This window comes from Girardinichthys multiradiatus, chromosome 11, assembly GCF_021462225.1.
Source record: "Girardinichthys multiradiatus isolate DD_20200921_A chromosome 11, DD_fGirMul_XY1, whole genome shotgun sequence".
Lineage (NCBI taxonomy): Eukaryota > Metazoa > Chordata > Actinopteri > Cyprinodontiformes > Goodeidae > Girardinichthys > Girardinichthys multiradiatus.
In genome coordinates this window covers 825,551-844,715 of record NC_061804.1, presented here as the reverse complement: position 1 = coordinate 844,715, position 19,165 = coordinate 825,551, and the positions used below count along the sequence as shown (strand labels likewise).

General features: G+C 44.7%; 1 protein-coding gene across 1 annotated transcript; it reads left to right on the top strand.

Annotated features, from left to right (window-relative positions):
- Positions 1-3,182: 3,182 nt before the first annotated feature.
- Positions 3,183-16,736, top strand: cdx1b (caudal type homeobox 1 b). The gene is made up of 3 exons (XM_047379309.1): positions 3,183-3,772; positions 11,953-12,101; positions 12,366-16,736. The coding sequence occupies exons 1-3, from the start codon at positions 3,295-3,297 to the stop codon at positions 12,612-12,614; spliced, it is 876 nt and encodes a 291-aa protein (XP_047235265.1). The 5' UTR covers positions 3,183-3,294; the 3' UTR covers positions 12,615-16,736.
- The last annotated feature ends 2,429 nt before the right edge of the window (positions 16,737-19,165 follow it).

The following is a 19,165-nucleotide window of genomic DNA, read 5'->3' as shown; positions in this document are numbered from 1 at the left end:
ATGGATGATGGATGGATGGATGGATGGATGATGGATGATGGATGATGGATGATGGATGATGGATGGATGGATGGATGGATGATGGATGATGGATGATGGATGGATGGATGGATGGATGGATGGATGGATGATGGATGGATGGATGGATGATGGATGATGGATGGATGGATGGATGGATGATGGATGATGGATGGATGGATGGATGGATGATGGATGATGGATGATGGATGGATGGATGGATGATGGATGGATGGATGATGGATGATGGATGGATGATGGATGGATGGATGGATGATGGATGGATGGATGGATGATGGATGGATGGATGGATGATGGATGGATGGATGGATGGATGATGGATGGATGGATGGATGATGGATGGATGGATGATGGATAGATGGATGGATGGATGATGGATGGATGGATGGATGGATGGATGGATGATGGATGGATGGATGGATGATGGATGGATGGATGGATGATGGATGATGGATGAATGGATGGATGGATGATGGATGATGGATGGATGGATGGATGGATGATGGATGATGGATGGATGGATGGATGGATGGATGGATGATGGATGGATGGATGATGGATGGATGGATGATGGATGGATGGATGATGGATGGATGGATGGATGGATGGATGGATGGATGGATGATGGATGGATGGATGATGGATGGATGGATGGATGGATGATGGATGGATGGATGGATGGATGGATGGATGGATGATGGATGGATGGATGATGGATGGATGGATGGATGGATGATGGATGATGGATGGATGGATGGATGGATGATGGATGATGGATGGATGGATGGATGGATGGATGATGGATGGATGATGGATGGATGGATGGATGGATGATGGATGGATGGGTGGATGGATGATGGATAGATGGTTGGATGGATGGATGGATGGATGGATGGATGAATGGATGGATGATGGATGGATGGATGATGGATGGATAGATGGATGGATGGATGATGGATGGATGGATGGATGATGGATGGATAGATGGATGGATGGATGATGGATGGATGGATGGATGGATGGAGGATGATGGATGGATAGATGGATGGATGATGGATGGATGGATGATGGATGGATGGATGGATGGATGATGGATGGATGGATGATGGATGATGGATGGATGGATGGATGGATGGATGGATGATGGATGGATGGATGGATGGATGGATGGATGGATGATGGATGGATAGATGGATGGATGGATGATGGATGGATGGATGGATGGATGGATGATGGATGGATGGATGGATGGATGGATGGATGGATGGATGATGGATGGATAGATGGATGATGGATGGATGGATGGATGGATGGATGGATGGATGGATGATGGATGGATGATGGATGGATGGATGGATGGATGGATAGATGGATGATGGATGGATGATGGATGATGGATGGATGGATGGATGGATGGATGATGGATGGATGGATGATGGATGGATGGATGGATGGATGGATGATGGATGATGGATGGATGGATGGATGGATGATGGATGATGGATGGATGGATGGATGGATGGATGATGGATGGATGGATGATGGATGGATGGATGGATGATGGATGGATGGGTGGATGGATGATGGATAGATGGTTGGATGGATGGATGGATGGATGAATGGATGGATGATGGATAGATGGATGGATGGATGATGGATGGATAGATGGATGGATGGATGGATGGATGGATGATGGATGGATAGATGGATGGATGGATGATGGATGGATGGATGGAGGATGATGGATGGATAGATGGATGGATGGATGATGGATGGATGGATGGATGGATGGATGATGGATGGATGGATGGATGGATGGATGATGGATGGATGGATGGATGGATGGATGGATGGATGATGGATGGATGGATGGATGGATGGATGGATGATGGATGGATAGATGGATGATGGATGGATGGATGGATGGATGGATGGATGGATGATGGATGGATGATGGATGGATGGATGGATGGATGGATGGATGATGGATGGATGGATGGATGGATGATGGATGGATAGATGGATGGATGATGGATGGATAGATGGATGGATGGATGATGGATGGATGGATGGATGGATGGATGGATGGATGGATGGATGATGGATGGATAGATGGATGGATGATGGATGGATAGATGGATGGATGGATAGATGGATGGATGGATGATGGATGGATGGATGATGGATGGATGGATGGATGGATGGATGATGGATGGATGGATGGATGGATGGATGGATGATGGATGGATGGATGGATGGATGGATGGATGGATGGATGATGGATGGATGGATGGATGGATGATGGATGGATGGATGGATGGATGGATGGATGATGGATGGATGGATGGATGGATGATGGATGGATAGATGGATGGATGATGGATGGATAGATGGATGGATGGATGATGGATGGATGGATGGATGGATGGATGGATGGATGGATGATGGATGGATGATGGATGGATGGATGGATGGATGATGGATGGATAGATGGATGGATGATGGATGGATAGATGGATGGATGGATGATGGATGGATGGATGGATGGATGGATGGATGGATGGATGATGGATGGATAGATGGATGATGGATGGATGGATGGATGGATGGATGGATGGATGATGGATGGATGATGGATGGATGGATGGATGGATGATGGATGGATGGATGGATGATGGATGGATGGATGGATGGATGGATGATGGATGGATGGATGGATGGATGGATGGATGGATGGATGGATGGATGGATGATGGATGGATGGATGGATGGATGGATGGATGGATGGATGGATGGATGGATAGATGGATGATGGATGGATGGATGGATGATGGATGGATGGATGGATGGATGGATGATGGATGGATGGATGGATGGATGGATGATGGATGGATGATGGATGGATGGATGGATGATGGATGGATGATGGATGGATGGACCTCAGTGCGGCTCTTTGATGAGCCTTTGAAGTGCAGCCGCGGACTGTGACGTAAACACGTCCGCTAGAGAGGCGTCCGCAGGCCGGCAGGAGGAGGAGGAGGAGGTCAGGCTCCTGATGAAGGCTGTCAGGGAGGAAGAGGAGGAGATCAGAGCCATAAACCGGACCATGTGACCGCGGCCGTTTTTAACGCGTGGCAGCTGGAGCGCGCGCAAACCCACGGACACGCGGACACACAGAGCTCACCTGCAGACAGGTGAGCGGCAGTAGGCAGGCTGGAGCCGCAGTATGCTGAGGGAGAGCCCTCACCTGGGAAGATGTACGTCAGTTACCTGCAGCTGGACAAGGAGCCCACAATGTACCCGCACCAGAACCCGGTGAGTCGCCACCCGGGCCTCAGCCTCAGCCCACAGAACTTCCCGGTACCGGGTCCGCCGCAGTACTCTGACTTCGCCGGGTACCACCACCACCATCACCACGGCCTGAGCAACGAGCCACAGCAGGCCGGCACGGGGGCCGGCGGCTGGAGCCCGGCCTACCCGCCCCATCCTCCCCCGGCCCGGGATGACTGGTCTTCCCATCACTACGCTGCCGCCGCCGCGGTGGGAGGACCCCCCACGGGTTCCGGCGTGAGCGCCCCCACGCTGGGGTTCAGCTCCCCGGAGTTCCCCGGACAGCCGCCCGCGCTGCTGCCCGCCGCCCTGAACCCGTCTGCGGGACAGCTGTCCCCCGGATCCCCGAGGAGGAGGAACCCGTACGACTGGATCCGAACCTCCGCGCCGCCCAGCAACCCAAGTAAGAACCGGGACCAGTTTAATAATTAGGCCTGCTGGACAAAAATGTTACTCGAATGATTCCTTCTGAATTACATTCTAAAACGTTGTTTTATGATGTTATTTTATTATTTGTTGACATGAAAAATGTTCCGTTTCTGATGGTTCTAAGGTGTTGCTCAGAGCCCAGTTTGGACCATCATTATAGCCGCTCCCAGCAGGACTGTTGAACATTTTAATATGAGACTGATATGAAAAGAGAGGAGATATCAGCGCAGGGTTAACAGCTTCACCCGTAATAACATGCAGCAGAAATACTATTCCTAATAATAATTATCATGATGAAAAAATAATAATACTAAAAATCACAATAATAATAAACATAATAATTATAATAATAAACATAATAATAATAAACATAATAATAATAATAATAATAATCATAATAATCATAATAATAAACATAATAATAATAAACATAATAATTATAATAATAAACATAATAATAATAAACATAATAATTATAATAATAAACATAATAAACATAATAATAAACATAATAATAATAATAATAATAATAATAATAATAATCATAATAATAATAAACATAATAATAATAAACATAATAATAATAATAAACATAATAATAATAATAATCATAATAATAATAATAATCATAATCATAATAATATAGGCCTACATAGATAGTATCCATGCGGCTGTTGTTTTTCTTGGTTTTTCAATAAATCTAATTTATTATTTAGTTCAGGTTTAAATCTGATGTCCGGAAGTTTATAATAAAATTAATATTTTAAACTTCAGATTTTGTCCCGATGTTTCGGCTCTATTTCCGGTTCGCTTCTTTTTAACTTTAATTTCCATAAATAAACTTTCTTTTTTTTTAACTGGTGGAGAATCGTTTCTGCTTCATTTCGATTTTTTCTCTGACGGAACCGAAACATTTATCTGAACAAATTTATTTTGCCATATTTAACCCGAACTAGTGTAAGTTCGGCGGGCGGAGGACGTGGTCGCGGTCTGTCCCGGTCCGTCCCGGGTTCTCAGGGCGGAGACAACAGGAGCCGACCCCCCAAACACACACACACACGTACACACACACGCGCAATCAACGTGGGGCTCGGATGCGACGAAGCGGAACCAGAACCGCAGCGGAGTTTTCTGACTAAAATTCTTCCCACTGAATAAAATCGTTTCTTTATTTCTGACTACAACTAAAATAAAAGGAACTTCAGAACAGAACCTTTAAAAGCCCAGATAAATTTGACATTACCTCTGAGCATAATCAGACAGAACTTATTCTTCAGATTTTGGCCCAAATGGGTCAGCCCTTCAGGACAAAAACCCGGATTCAACCTTTAGCTCGTTCTGTAAACTATAATCGGACCTCTTTCACATTCTTACTGATTGTGGGTTTGGTTGGAGTCAGCAGCTCACTGATCAGAACTCTGTCAGTTGGTTCTAGTGTCACTGACCCAGCTCAGTTAGAAGAAGGTATTCCATCTTACTCCCAGTGAATCCTGCTGAGTCCGACCCGATGCTGGAACTGTCCGTTTATGTTCCTGCAGCAGCTTCATCTTGAACTGATATCATGAACTTTAAGAGAGATGAACGGAACAAAACCCAGTTCATGGTGAACACCGGGTTTAGATTGGACCCAGAATGGTGTTTGATGGAACATCTGAGGTATTACTGGGTCTGCTGGGTCACAGAACACCTGACCTCTGAAGGAAACCTTCTGGGACCACCTTGTAGAAGCTCAGAGCAGCAGGTGGTCTCACAGTGCCATCTTGTCTGCAGGAGGTTTGGGTAGAGCAGAGCCCGTGTTGGTTCTGATCTTCTCTGAGGACCGGCTGTTAAAGTCTGGATGAACAAACGCAGCCAGGCTCTCACTGACTCCCTCTCCTTCATTAGTGGCTCATTTTATCAGCCAGGTTGGGTTTCTGTTTGTGCCGAGTGGTTCTGACAGATGTTCCTCTGAAACTAAAATGTTTGAGTTGGTCCTGGTGAGCGGAGGGTGCAGCTCGGCGCTGAGTGGACTGGTGTGTGTTCAGAGTTAATGTTGAATCTGAGCGTGTTAATGAGAGCTGAAGACTCTTCATCTGCTCTCACAGGCTGCATTAACGTCAGCAGAACACAGTCCGGGTCCAGCAGCGAAGACAGCTGCTTCTTCCTGTTTTCTTTCTCATTTAGCTTCAGCTGGAGTGGTTCTGTCTCCTGGACTGGAAGGACTCTGTTCCCCCCAGAAAGACTCGGTACCAGTTGTATTTCTACAAACCAAAGATCCAGGTGGTGTCGCAGTAAAACCCGTCCAACAGGTCAGGTCAAACTGAAGCTTCTTTCAAACAACTGGTCAGTCATGGAGCCTCAACGAAGGGACGATCTGACCCGCATCTGGTCCTTCAGAACCCATCATTACGTCCTTGCACACATGTGAGCTTTCATGAAGGAAGGCATCATTGTGGAACCAAAGGAGGTGTGGACCTCAGCGGCTGCAGGGAGCACGAACACCTTTAATCTGACCTTTCACACACATTTAGCTATCTCCTCTGAATTCCTTTCAAATGTTCTTGATGGATTCTTCGGTTTCACCCTGACTATGGATGTGGTCAGAAGGATGTTCTGTCCATGCAGGTTAAATGCAGGCTGCCTGTCTCTGGGTCACAGGGCACGTGGAGGGAGTCCAGAACCAGATGTCATGGAGTTCTGTAAAGCTTGGCCCTTAAACAACAATCCTTCCTTGGTGCGGTCTGTCTTTGGAGAACAGAACCATCATGACGTGTTCAGATTCCTCCAACATGTGATGTCTAAATGTCCCACATACCACCAGCATCATGCAATCCCACCATCTGTGTTTGTTTCACCAGACTGGTTCTGGTACTAAAGCAGCCCTGGTGCTGGACCCAGTCCTTACTGGTTCTATAAACGTACCAGTGTGGTCCACAGCCGGAGAACCAGCTAATTACTAATCACTCCAAATATCTCAAGTAGGAACTGTTTGATGGTCTCTGCCATCATCGGCTTCACTTGTTAACAGCGTGTGGAACACCATGCAGTGTTTGTGAACGCTCCACAGTCTGGACCAGCAGATCGGTACCGGCTGGAGAACTGCAGCACACCATCATTATCTGCTTATGGATTCAGCAGAAAATATGGACTGTAGGTTCTGACTGTCCTTACTGACTGCTGGGTACTGAAGGAACTGGCTGATAGCATTCTCACTCCATCAGTTCCTCCCTCAGGTTCTAGTCATCCCAGCCTCTTGTTAACACGGTTCCTCTGGAGAGTTGTTGGTCTTCCCTGGGATCTCCTTCCTGCTGGATGTGGTTAGATAAACTTTCAAGTTCATCTGATAATGAGCCATCCTGGACAGATGAACCTCCTCAGCTCACTCCTTTTGATGTGGAGGAGCAGCAGGTTCTCTCTGAGCTCCTTCTGCATGATGGAGCTTCTCTCCTTATGTCCAAGGCAGGATCGGGCCACTTTAAAGAAGGTGCTCATTTTAGCTGCAGGGATCAAGGATCTGGTTCTTTCAGCCATGATCCATATCTTAGGACCACAGTTGAGGACTGGAACATCGATGGAGCAGAAAATCCAGAGCTTCTCCATTCAGCTCAGCTCCTTCTGCAGACCAGAAACCCCCCATCCACCATCGCCCTCTGAGCCTTCTCCTGTTTCTGACAATAAAACATTAAAGAGAAACAAAGAGAGCAAAGATGAACTTGACAGAACAAAATTAAACAAAGTGAAGATAAAACTAAAGCAGGTCTCTCTTTGAGCCAAGTGGTTCTGTTTCTCCACGAGCCTCCCTGTGGAAACGGATCACTGATGTTTTCAGCTGAACTAATGAGCATGAACCTAACAGCAGTTCCAGATGGATTGTGGGTAACGTAGGCACCAGGTGTAAGCATGGAGCAGTGTCATGGCAGCTCAGGTCGTGTCAGTTTGCAGCCTGTGAAAAGTTTTAACAGCAACATGTGAACTCGGCCCATAAATGAATAAAAGCTGATAAAAGCTCAGCTCATGCAAATGCAGCCGGGTCAGGCAAGCTATTTGAATGCAGGAGTCATGGTGAGAACACACGGCTCCATCAGGCTGGCGGCACCTTCTACCACAGCTTTACAACACATAACATAAAACGTTACGACTTCACTCACATTTTTACATACTGACAGCTGGTGTGATTTCACACAGCTCAGCTCGGTCGGCAATAAAACCTCCAAATACCAGGTCAGCAGGAAGAATCTTGAGCCTGCAGCAGAACCGTTTCACTTCTCATCAGGCAGATCATTACCTGCCTCACTAATGATTTCCATATTGATCCAGTAGAAACTGACTGCAGAAAAAACAGCAAAGATTATTAGATGTAGTCCAAATCATATCTTTGTAGCTTCAGAGATTCAGAAACATTTAAATCCATCAAAAGGTGAAAAAGCTGGGATGTATCCTCCTGGCCGGGCTGGACCTCTGGTTCTAGCAGGGATTACCTTCAGAGGCTTACCAAACACATCCCACTGGTAGGAAGCTGACGGACATGAGTCCAACTGGGTCCGACTTGAAGGCATGAATGGATGAATGGATGGATGGATGGATGGATGGATGGATGGATGGATGGATGGATGGATGGATGGATGAATGGATGGATGGATGGATGGATGGAGAGATGGGTGGGTGGATGGATGGATGGATGGATGGATGGATGGATGGATGGAGAGATGGGTGGGTGGATGGATGGATGGATGGATGGATGAATGGATGGATGGATGAATGGATGGATGAATGGGTGGATGAATGGGTGGATGGATGGATGGAGAGATGGGTGGATGGATGGATGAATGGATGGATGGATGAATGGATGGATGAATGGGTGGATGGATGGATGGAGAGATGGGTGGATGGATGAATGGTTGGATGGATGGATGGATGGATGGATGGATGGATGGATGAATGGTTGGATGGATGGATGGATGGATGGAGAGATGGGTGGGTGGATGGATGGATGGATGGATGGATGAATGGATGGATGGATGAATGGATGGATGGATGGATGGATGGATGAATGGATGGATGGATGGATGGATGGATGAATGGGTGGATGGATGGATGGAGAGATGGGTGGGTGGATGGATGGATGGATGGATGGATGGATGGATGAATGGGTGGATGGATGGATGGATGGATGGATGGATGGATGGATGGAGAGATGGGTGGGTGGATGGATGGATGGATGGATGGATGAATGGATGGATGGATGAATGGATGGATGGATGGATGGATGGAGAGATGGGTGGGTGGATGGATGGATGGATGGATGGATGAATGGATGGATGGATGGATGGAGAGATGGGTGGGTGGATGGATGGATGGATGGATGAATGGATGGATGGATGGATGAATGGGTGGATGGATGGATGGATGGATGGCTGGGTGGGTGGATGGATGGATGGATGGATGAATGGGTGGATGGATGGATGGAGAGATGGGTGGGTGGATGGATGGATGGATGAATGGATGGATGGATGGATGAATGGTTGGATGGATGGATGGATGGATGGATGGGTGGATGGATGGATGGATGGATGAATGGGTGGATGGATGGATGGATGGATGGGTGGATGGATGGATGGATGGATGGCTGGGTGGGTGGATGGATGGATGGATGGATGGATGGGTGGATGGATGGATGGATAGATGGCTGGGTGGATGGATGGATGGATGGATGGATGAATGGGTGGATGGATGGATGGATGGATGAATGGGTGGGTGGATGGATGGATGGATGGATGGATGGATGGATGGATGGATGAATGGGTGGGTGGATGGATGGATGGATGGATGGCTGGGTGGATGGATGGATGGATGGATGGATGGATGGGTGGATGGATGGATGGATGGATGAATGGGTGGATGGATGGATGGATGGATGGATGGATGAATGGGTGGATGGATGGATGGATGGATGGATGGGTGGATGGATGGATGGATGGATGGATGGGTGGATGGATGGCTGGGTGGATGGATGGATGGATGGATGGATGGATGGATGGATGGATGGATGGATGGATGGATGGATGGGTGGATGGATGGCTGGGTGGATGGATGGATGGATGGATGGAAACAAAATTCCCTGGTGGCTGGAGGATGCTCCCTGCCACCAGACAGAAATGATTCAAGAATGGTTGGAAGAGCATCATAACCACTGGCCTCCAAGTTCACCAGGTCTCAGTCTAACCAAGCATCTGTGGGGTGCGCTGGACAAACAACTCCAGTCCACGGAGGTCCATTTCACACCTTCCACTACTTAGGAAGCTAACATCTAAGCTAAGACTGTGGAAATGGTGGTGACCCTTTGGAGAACACCACCCCCATACACCCCCCTCACCATCCTCAACAACACTATATCGGCTGTGGACCACTTCAGGTTCTTAGGAACCACCATCTCTGAGGACCTGAGATGGTCTTCACACATAGACACTGTTCTGAAGAAGGTCCAGCAGAGACTGTACTTCCTGAGGCAACTCAAGAAGTTCAACCTTCCACAGGAGCTGCTGGTCATCTTCTACACTGCCATCATTCAGTCTGTCCTGTCTTCATCCATCTCAGTGTGGTTTGGATCATCCACCAAACAGGACAGGTCCAGACTGCAACGAATAATCAGGTCTGCAGAGAGAATAATCAGAGCTGACCTTCCCTCCATCCAGGACTTTTACAGGTCAAGGGTCAAGAAAGGAGCTGCTAAAATCTCTGCAGACCCCACACACCCTGCACATAAACTGTTCAGAGTTTTACCTTCAGGTGGCGCTACAGAGCACTGTTCACTAAAACCAGCCGCCACAGAGACAGTTTCTTCCCCCAGGATGTTTCTCTGATGAACATTTAATAAAGTACAGAACAACAGCATACAGATGTTGCAAATGTACCTTTTTATTATATATGTGTATATTGTATATTGTAAATATGTATATTCTGTAATACAAAAACAAAGAGCAAAGTGTACCGGAGTCAAATTCCTTGTTTGTATGTACAAACTTAGCAATAAAGCTGGTTCTGATTCTGATTCTGATCTTGGAGCCAGGGACCTTAGCATACCTTCAGGGATCCGATAGAGCCCATGTCTCCATGGGTCAGACCTGTTTTGGCAGCAGAAAGGAGACCATCAGACATCTAGGCAGGTGGTCATAATGTAATGCCTGATTGGTGAATATGTAACCCTCCCATCCCTTTGTGCATCACCCATCCATCCACCCATCCGTCCGTCCGTCCATCCATCCATCCATAAAAGGCTACATAGTCTGCAACAAAGCAGAAGTAGTTGGGACGTGTCAAAGTAACATCAACATGAATGACACGACCCAAGTTTTACTAAAAGAACATTCCCAGAACCATCACACTGCATGCTGGTACCATGTGTTCCCCGGACACACACCTTCATTGCTCTGTGGTCTCGTTCTGATGTTTATATGCCCGTTGGACAGGGGTCAGGATGAGCATCCTGACTGGTCTGCAGCTGTGTAGACCCCTACAGAACAACCCAACTGTACACCGTTCTATCAGAACCAGCATTAACTGGTACACTATCTAGTCTGTTGGATCAGAACACACGGGCCAGCCTTCACTCCCTGCCCTCATTAGTAATCCTTTTCCAACCATGACCCTGTTGCTGGTTGTCCATTGCCCTTTCCTTGGACCACTCTTAATAGATACTGACTGTTGCAGATCAGTAACACCCCAGAAGTGCTCCAGTTCTGGATATGCTCTGGCCCAGTTTGATCCAGTTTGATCCCAGTTGGATGTTTGTGACAGCACCTGGTCATTTTAGCTCCCAGCAGGAAATCATGGTGTCATCAGCATGAAGAGGACATTTCAACAGATTTGATTATCTAGATTAGTTATGTTCAACTACATTAAAGCCAGGGGTCCAGGGGTCAAAACCCTGGGTCTGCTTTTCTTACTTGGATGATCAGCTGCAAAAAAAAGATGATCAAAAGGTTTCATCATTTAATACTTTTTGTTTTATAGAACCAAGAAGTTTAATAATTCACCTGGGTTTTCTGAGCAGAATGAACAAACAGACTGTTAGTCATTGGACTAATTATCTGTGAAAAGGTCTTTTCTCCTCCTGTGAGCTGCTCAGCTTGCATCCTTTGAAGTGGGTTGAACCTTTCATGTTCCTCTTTGTTGCAGATGGGAAGACACGGACTAAAGACAAATACCGGGTGGTGTACACCGATCACCAGCGGCTGGAGCTGGAGAAGGAGTTCCACTACAGCAAGTACATCACCATCCGGAGGAAGGCGGAGCTGGCCACGGCGCTCAGTCTGTCAGAGAGACAGGTACACAGAACAGGGCTGTTGATCACTCAGGAAGAACCTCAGAACTTTAGACTCCTTTAGAACAAATTATGTTGATTTTAAACCAGCTTTTCATAGTTTAACTAAAATAAAGTATAACTGTTCACATCCCAAATTGAATTTGCCCTCCATCTTTTTAAAAGTGCTCTGACAATTTAAACACCGGGCCAGGCTGTCAGGTTCTGACCCATCAAGGCTTTGTAGAACATATGTTTGGTGTTCCTCATGTGGCTCCAACTTTTCCAGGTGAAGATCTGGTTCCAGAACCGACGAGCGAAGGAGCGAAAGATCAACAAGAAGAAGCTTCAGCAGCCGGCCTCTTCGACTACCACACCCACACCTCCCACCGGCAGCACTGGCAGTGGAGGAGGAGGAGGAGGCGGACTCCACGGGAGCAGCAGCAGCAGCAGTGTTGCCATGGTGTCGAGCAGCAGCGGCAGCAATGGGCTGGTTTCTCCATCTTCTCTGACTCTAAACATAAAGGAGGAGTACTGAGGGCCGAGGTGGAGATGTTTCACTCGACGCTGATGGGGGGGCTGGGACTAACGAGTCTCCTCAACAGACTGAGACACTTCAGCTCCTGAATCTCTGCCTCTTCAGATGTTCTGAAGCTGAAACTCAAGAAAGAAGGTTTGAAAATGTCCTTCCAGCGGCTCCAGGCTGTCTCTGCAGATTCCTCCTTTCTGTGAAGTCATCCTGAGAGAAGTTCAGCTGGAAGAACCCTGAAAAACATGCTGATTGATCCTGAGCCCAGTTCCTCTGCTGGGTCTATCACCTTTAACCAAATGTTCCTGATATTTGGACCAAACAGCTCCTTGCTCGTTCATGGTTAAAAGGTTGGGGAGCTTCATGACAGACTGCTCAGTTTCTCTCTGGTTTCATTGGCTGAGACAAAGGTTCAGCTTGTTCTCTGTGGTTCTGTTCATTCTGTTCCACCAGGCGACCCCATACAGATGTTCTACAGAACAGGAAACCTTCAACAATTCAAAGACGGTTGTCACCTGGACCTGTTGATTCATCGTTACGTTTTTTTTAGCTACAGATACTTTAAATGTTGATGGTAAAACTTCTGATCCAAATTAGATGTTCAGGATAAATGGTTCTGTAAACTACGATCCGACCCATTTTCTCATCTTCTGACTAAAAAACTCTAAAGAGTTTTTTCTTCTACATTAGACAAGAAATAATAAAAGAAAACCTTAAAAATGTATTAAAATTAAAAATGTAACTTTTTACCGGAATGTTTTACTAAAGCAGATTTTTCCATCCATCCATCTTCCTTACCCGGTTCTTCCATCCTGGGTCATGGGGGAGCTGGTGCTTCCACCAGTCTACGGGCGAAAGGCGGGGTCCACCCTGGACAGGTCTCCAGTCCATCGCAGGGCAACACAGGGACACACAGGACAAACAACCAGGCACACATAAGGGCAATTTAGAGAGAACAATTAACCTAACAATGTGGGCCGGAGTACCTGGAGAGAACCCACGCATGCACGGGGAGAACATGCAAACTCCATGCAGAAAGACCCCCGGAGTAGAATCCAGTAGCGCACGCAGTCCTACCACCTGCGCTACTATGCAACCCTAAAACAGATTTTTATTTTATCTTTTTTTTTGCAGCACTAGAGGACAGGAAAGGGTGGAGAGACAGGAAGACATGCGGCAAATATCGCTGGGGCCAGGACCGGAACCCAGGACCGGAACCCGGGACTGGAACCCGGGACTGGAAACCGGGACTGGAACCCGGGACTGGAACCCGGGACTACTGCGTCAAGGACTGAAGCCTCTTGTGTATGGGTCACGAGTTTAACTCTTACACCATCAGCGCTGCGAACCATTTTATCAGTTTTTGTAACAAACATAATTTATACATAAATGAACACTTATTAATTTGGAGTCATGTAATCGTAACCAGGGATTCTCAGACCTTTCAGTTTGTGTCCCCCCACTTTGGGAACCCCTGTCATAACCCAAAGATTTTTTTCTCCATTCATTTTGAATTTGAAAAATTTTTCTAAAGATTTTTGAAGAAATCTTAGTCAACATGTTTACTCAGTTCAGCAGGTTCTTAAGGAACGTTCGAACACCATTAAGCTGTCTCTGTTTAAAAGTTTTAGATGTTTGTACCAGAACATATGGAGAACATTGTTGGTCCAACTGAAGGACAGCTTTCAGGCTGAGTCCATCTTTAGATTAATACCTTGCTTCTGTTGGACCTTAAAAAGTCTAATATTATCATGTGACTTTAAACAGCCTTAAAAACATCCAGATTATCCATCCTGGGTCTTTAATCACATTAAAGTCAGACGCTTATTTATTTATTTTCTTCTTTCATCAAGTTTATTTAGAGAATTTAAATAAATAACGGGCTAGAAATAGATTTGTATAAGGAATTTTGAACTTCACCAGTAAAATATTTATTTGCTCAGAATCCTTAATGTTTTAAGGAAAGTTGATGCGTTAAAATTATGACATCACACATCTTAAGAAACAACTGATGGCCTTTTTCAAAGATATGAAGTAATTTATTTATTTATAAAGAAGCTTCCACAGATAAAAAATCACAAAAAGAAGAAAGATTTAATTAAAACATGCAAAGAGCTAAACAGAAATATGAGATGATTTAAAAGGACTTTCAGGAAAAGCATATTTGAATAAGAAAATTTGCTTCTTCTTAAGTGAGTCCAGACTCTAAGACAAGGTAGAAAACTAAGAAAGGTTGTTCCACAGATAAGGTCCAACAGTCTGGAAAGATTCATCTGGTCCAGTCAGTTTTATCGCTGGTCCTTGAGACTACCCGTAGATGTTGGTCTGAGGACCTAAGGCTCCAGATGAAGGATGTGGCTGGAATTATTCAGGAATATATGAAGGAACTGGACCTTACTGGACCTGATTGTTAGAGTTAGGATTTTAACATGAATTCTACATGAACAGATAATCAGTAATTAGTAAATGGTAACAGGTAACCAGTAACTGCTAACCAGTAACCGGCAACCAGTAACAGGTACCTTGTAACCGGTAACCAGAAACCAGTAACCGGTATCTCGTAACAGGTAACCAGTAACTGGTAACCAGTAACCGGTAACCAGTAACTAGTAACCAGAGCCGGTACATAGTTACCGGTAACCAGTAACCGGTACATAGTTACCGGTAACTAGTAACCAGTAACCTGTACATAGTTACCGGTAACTAGTAATCAGTAACCTGTACATAGTTACCGGTAACTAGTAACCAGTAACCGGTACATAGTAACTCGTAACCAGTAACTAGTAACCAGTAACCTGTACATAGTTACCGGTAACTAGTAACCAGTAACCGGTACATAGTAACTCGTAAACAGTAACTAGTAACCAGTAACCGGTACATAGTAACTCGTAACCAGTAACTAGTAACTAGTAACCAGTAACCAGGGCAGAGACATTCTAACAGGAGTGGTGGGAGCTCTTCTGATGGTTCCAGTTCAGGTTCCTGTGGCAGAGAACTGGGGTCCAGAGATGTTCTGTGTCAGCCATCATTAATGAAACTAACTGTATCCCTGAAGACCTAACATCATCTTTAGACGATATACGTCAGAAACACGGTTCTGAAAACCACAAAGCAGAGTCTCCACGCCGCCTGCTGTGTTGCTGTAGATAGAGAAGCTCTGCAGGAGATTGCTGAGCAGAACCAGACCAGCTCTCTAAACGCAGTAATGAAACCTCTGGATGAAACTCTTCCAACTTTATCTTGAAGATCGAACATTTTGAACCTACAATATTTATACCTGTTGATTTTTCTGCCAACGTTTCCATCGCAATCCTGAGACCACAGCTGCTCGTTTCTATCTCTGTTGCTTCCATTTTTGTGGCTCTTTTATCTAGCTGCTGGTCCTTCTGTGCGGTTGTTGGTTCTTTAAACCGTATCCAGAACTGGACTAAAAGTTCTGCTTGCCAGTCCAGGCAGACTGGGACGCTCTCTACAAACATTTCTTTATTTTCCCAGCCTGGGTTCCTGGCATCAGTATTCTGAGCCTGAAGGTCATGTAGGTCAACACTTTGAAGGTTTCAGCTTTTAAAACTTGCTTCCTTCTGTTGGAAGCGTTTGCTCCTCGGCTCAGACTGAGCTTCGGACCTCTGCTCAGAATATTGACGGTTCTGTATGTCTTACAACATCTATCCTGGAAGACAAATGAACTTCTTCACAAATATTCCTTTTGTCTCTTTTATGAGTGAACAGATGTTTTCTCCCTGTCAGTTCTGGGATGGTTGGGTTAACCTCTTTTAAACAGAACCAGCTGAGACATGTCGTACTTCTCCTCTTCTGGATCAGAGGGGACCGTCACAGCTCATCAAAGTTTTACTGAACAGCAACATTTTAACAATTTTAGATTTCCCAGAGAAATTCTTCTCTAGCTTTGAACCCAAACTGAGCTGGTGCTGATCCAGATCTGTAGGAACAGGGTTACTTCAGGTGGTGGAAATGTTGTAAAATACTCATTTTATTCCAAGTTAATTTCACAGAAAATGACACTGATGGTTTTGTCTTAATGTCCTGTAAATGTTTGTGATTTTAAGAGATTTCATCATGTTTATATTTTAACTGTAATTTTTATTAAAAACAAAAAGCTTTACTGTAAAAGTGTCTGTTTTTTATCTGCTCTCCTGAACTGTCAGTCGGAGACCAAAGTTCTGATTTGGACTGTTTAAGTCCAGTATTAGTTTGTTCAGTTTGACCCGTCCACATGTACTGTTGGAGTTGAAACGGTTCTGAAAGTAATTTTAGATCTAAATTTATTTCCAGTGTTCTGATCCGCACAGAAGGTCACCTGGAGATCTGAAACATCTCCACATCTCAGAGACGTTAGTGAACGTGAGCATCGTTGAAGAGCAAAGACGACATTAACTCCAGTTCCGAACATGAACGATATCAATACAAAAATGGTATTTAGTAATAACAGCGAGGGAATATGGAGACTCAGGGAGCATCTTTAAGACGGGTCTGAATGGAGCTCTGCGCCTCTTTCTGAAATATTCCATCTATACGTATCAATACTCTGTTTCCATAACCTCTTCTTGAGGATTACTCAAACTCACACAGAAACGTGTTTGCTAACCGATGCATCAGTTGAGGTGTGGTGTCCAAAGGGCAAAGAGGAACACTGGGCAAACAAAGCAGGATCCTGCTATCTTCTCTGCTGTGTGTTCATGTGTCCACAGTGGGACCTTTGTCCTCCAGGGCCCACTTTGCCTCCAACAACAGTCCTATCTCAACACTGATACAGATTATCTCCTCCAGTGTGTGTGTGTGTGTGTGCACCAGTTAACCATAGAGACCGGCATAGACCCATGTTGAACTTGAGACCTTCAGTCAAAAATGAAAAATGTAAAAACTACATGGCAACAAAATGAATTATTTTTAGGACTCACTACCTACAGTTTCTGTCTTTACATTTTCACATTTTATCCTAAATTATCATTGGCTTAAACACTTATTATGGTTTGGAACTGAAAGTTAAATGATTAATTAAGTTATAAATCGAACAAAAAGGCTCCAGAACTCAGCCTTGAGGAACACCTCAGATGATCAGTTTTATATTCCTGTTTTCACTCAGAACTAACGAAGGAAGTGTCTTTATTGCACTGAGCAAATAAAAGTGATATAATTATGAAATAATATCTGCTGTTATGTGAGGAGGTATTTTCTCAGCCCTGACTGAGCGTTGCCGTGCCGACAGGACCGAGCTTAGGTCTGATTGTTTATCAGCAGTTTGGCTTTACTTTAAAGATAGAAGACACTCCCAGCTCCACTTAACCTGCTGTTGATAAGCTGCTCCGGATAAATTGGAAAACTAGGCAACAAAAACAGCCAGAAAAGGTTAGGAAGGAACCTTGGTGGTTCCTCATAACAAACTATACATGAAGAACATTAATTATTTGATATCTGAGAGTTTTCATGCTTCTAGAAATGAAAGTCCAAACTTTTATTTGACGTTTTCACCCAATCAGAAACAACATTTATAGAAAGGTCATCTCTGGATGTTTAAAGGATGTGTTTCAAATACCTGTATGATAATTTATTTAAACAATATATTCATTATTATACAATGTGCATAATGAACACATTATTCTATTAATGACATTATAATTGCAATTCACACAATAGGCTATTTAATCTAATTCTTCGTCTTCATTATTGACTTCATATTTGAATTAGTGTTCAAATCTTTATTTTTGTGGCTCAAAAAATCAGCAAAAAACTTTAAAACAAAATCAAGTTTGGAAAAATGTCGGTTTTATTTAAAAGAGAACCAAACAAATATTCAGCTGCTATTTATGGCCATAAATAACGCCTTACCCTGACCTCTTATCATTTCATATAACTTATTAACACCGTTACGTCATGAAACGTCCATGCTGTCATATCGCATGTCTAAGCCACGCCTCCGAGCCTTCTTCATTTGTCCGAAAATGTGACGAATCACCGTGAAAGAAAAACAACAGAAACACGATAAAAATACATTATGAATACAAGTCAGAAAGCCTGAGAGGAAGATCAAAAGTTTAACTAAGGTAACAGAGGAGAATTGAGTCAAATATGAGGCCATTAAAATTTACTCGGTACTGATGGACCAATCCAGAACCTCTGGGACTCTCAGTGGTCCAGAGAAGGTTGTTTTTATCGTCTAATCCAGAGTTTTATCACATATTTAATCTAATTAAAAACTAGAAGCCCAAAGTCCTTTCTGCTCTGTTCTCTCAAACCCCCAGTGGGTCGTGGCAGATGGCCGCTCACACTGAGCCTGGTTCTGGTTCTGCTGGAGGTTTCTTCCTGTTAAAAGGGTGTTTTGCTCTCCACTGTCTCTACATGCTCTCTAAATGCTGCAGAGTCACTGACTGGATCCAACCTGCTGGGTTTCCTTACATAGAAACTTTGAACCAGTTTAATAATAAACTGTCTCAGAACTATAATCCAGTTAGAACTGAAGTACCCGACTTAGAATCTGGATGATTGGACTGAACTTTGTTTTATAGATAAACTGAACTGAAATTGAATGTTTTGAAGGCACC

What these genes read in the sequence shown, in the direction of transcription:
- cdx1b (XM_047379309.1), top strand. Translation starts at nt 3,295, where the DNA reads ATGTACGTCAGTTACCTGCAGCTGGACAAGGAGCCCACAATGTACCCG. An exon ending in CGCGCCGCCCAGCAACCCAA is followed by an intron (nt 3,773 to 11,952) that starts GTAAGAACCGGG and finishes TCTTTGTTGCAG; the next exon opens with ATGGGAAGACACGGACTAAA. An exon ending in TCAGTCTGTCAGAGAGACAG is followed by an intron (nt 12,102 to 12,365) that starts GTACACAGAACA and finishes CAACTTTTCCAG; the next exon opens with GTGAAGATCTGGTTCCAGAA.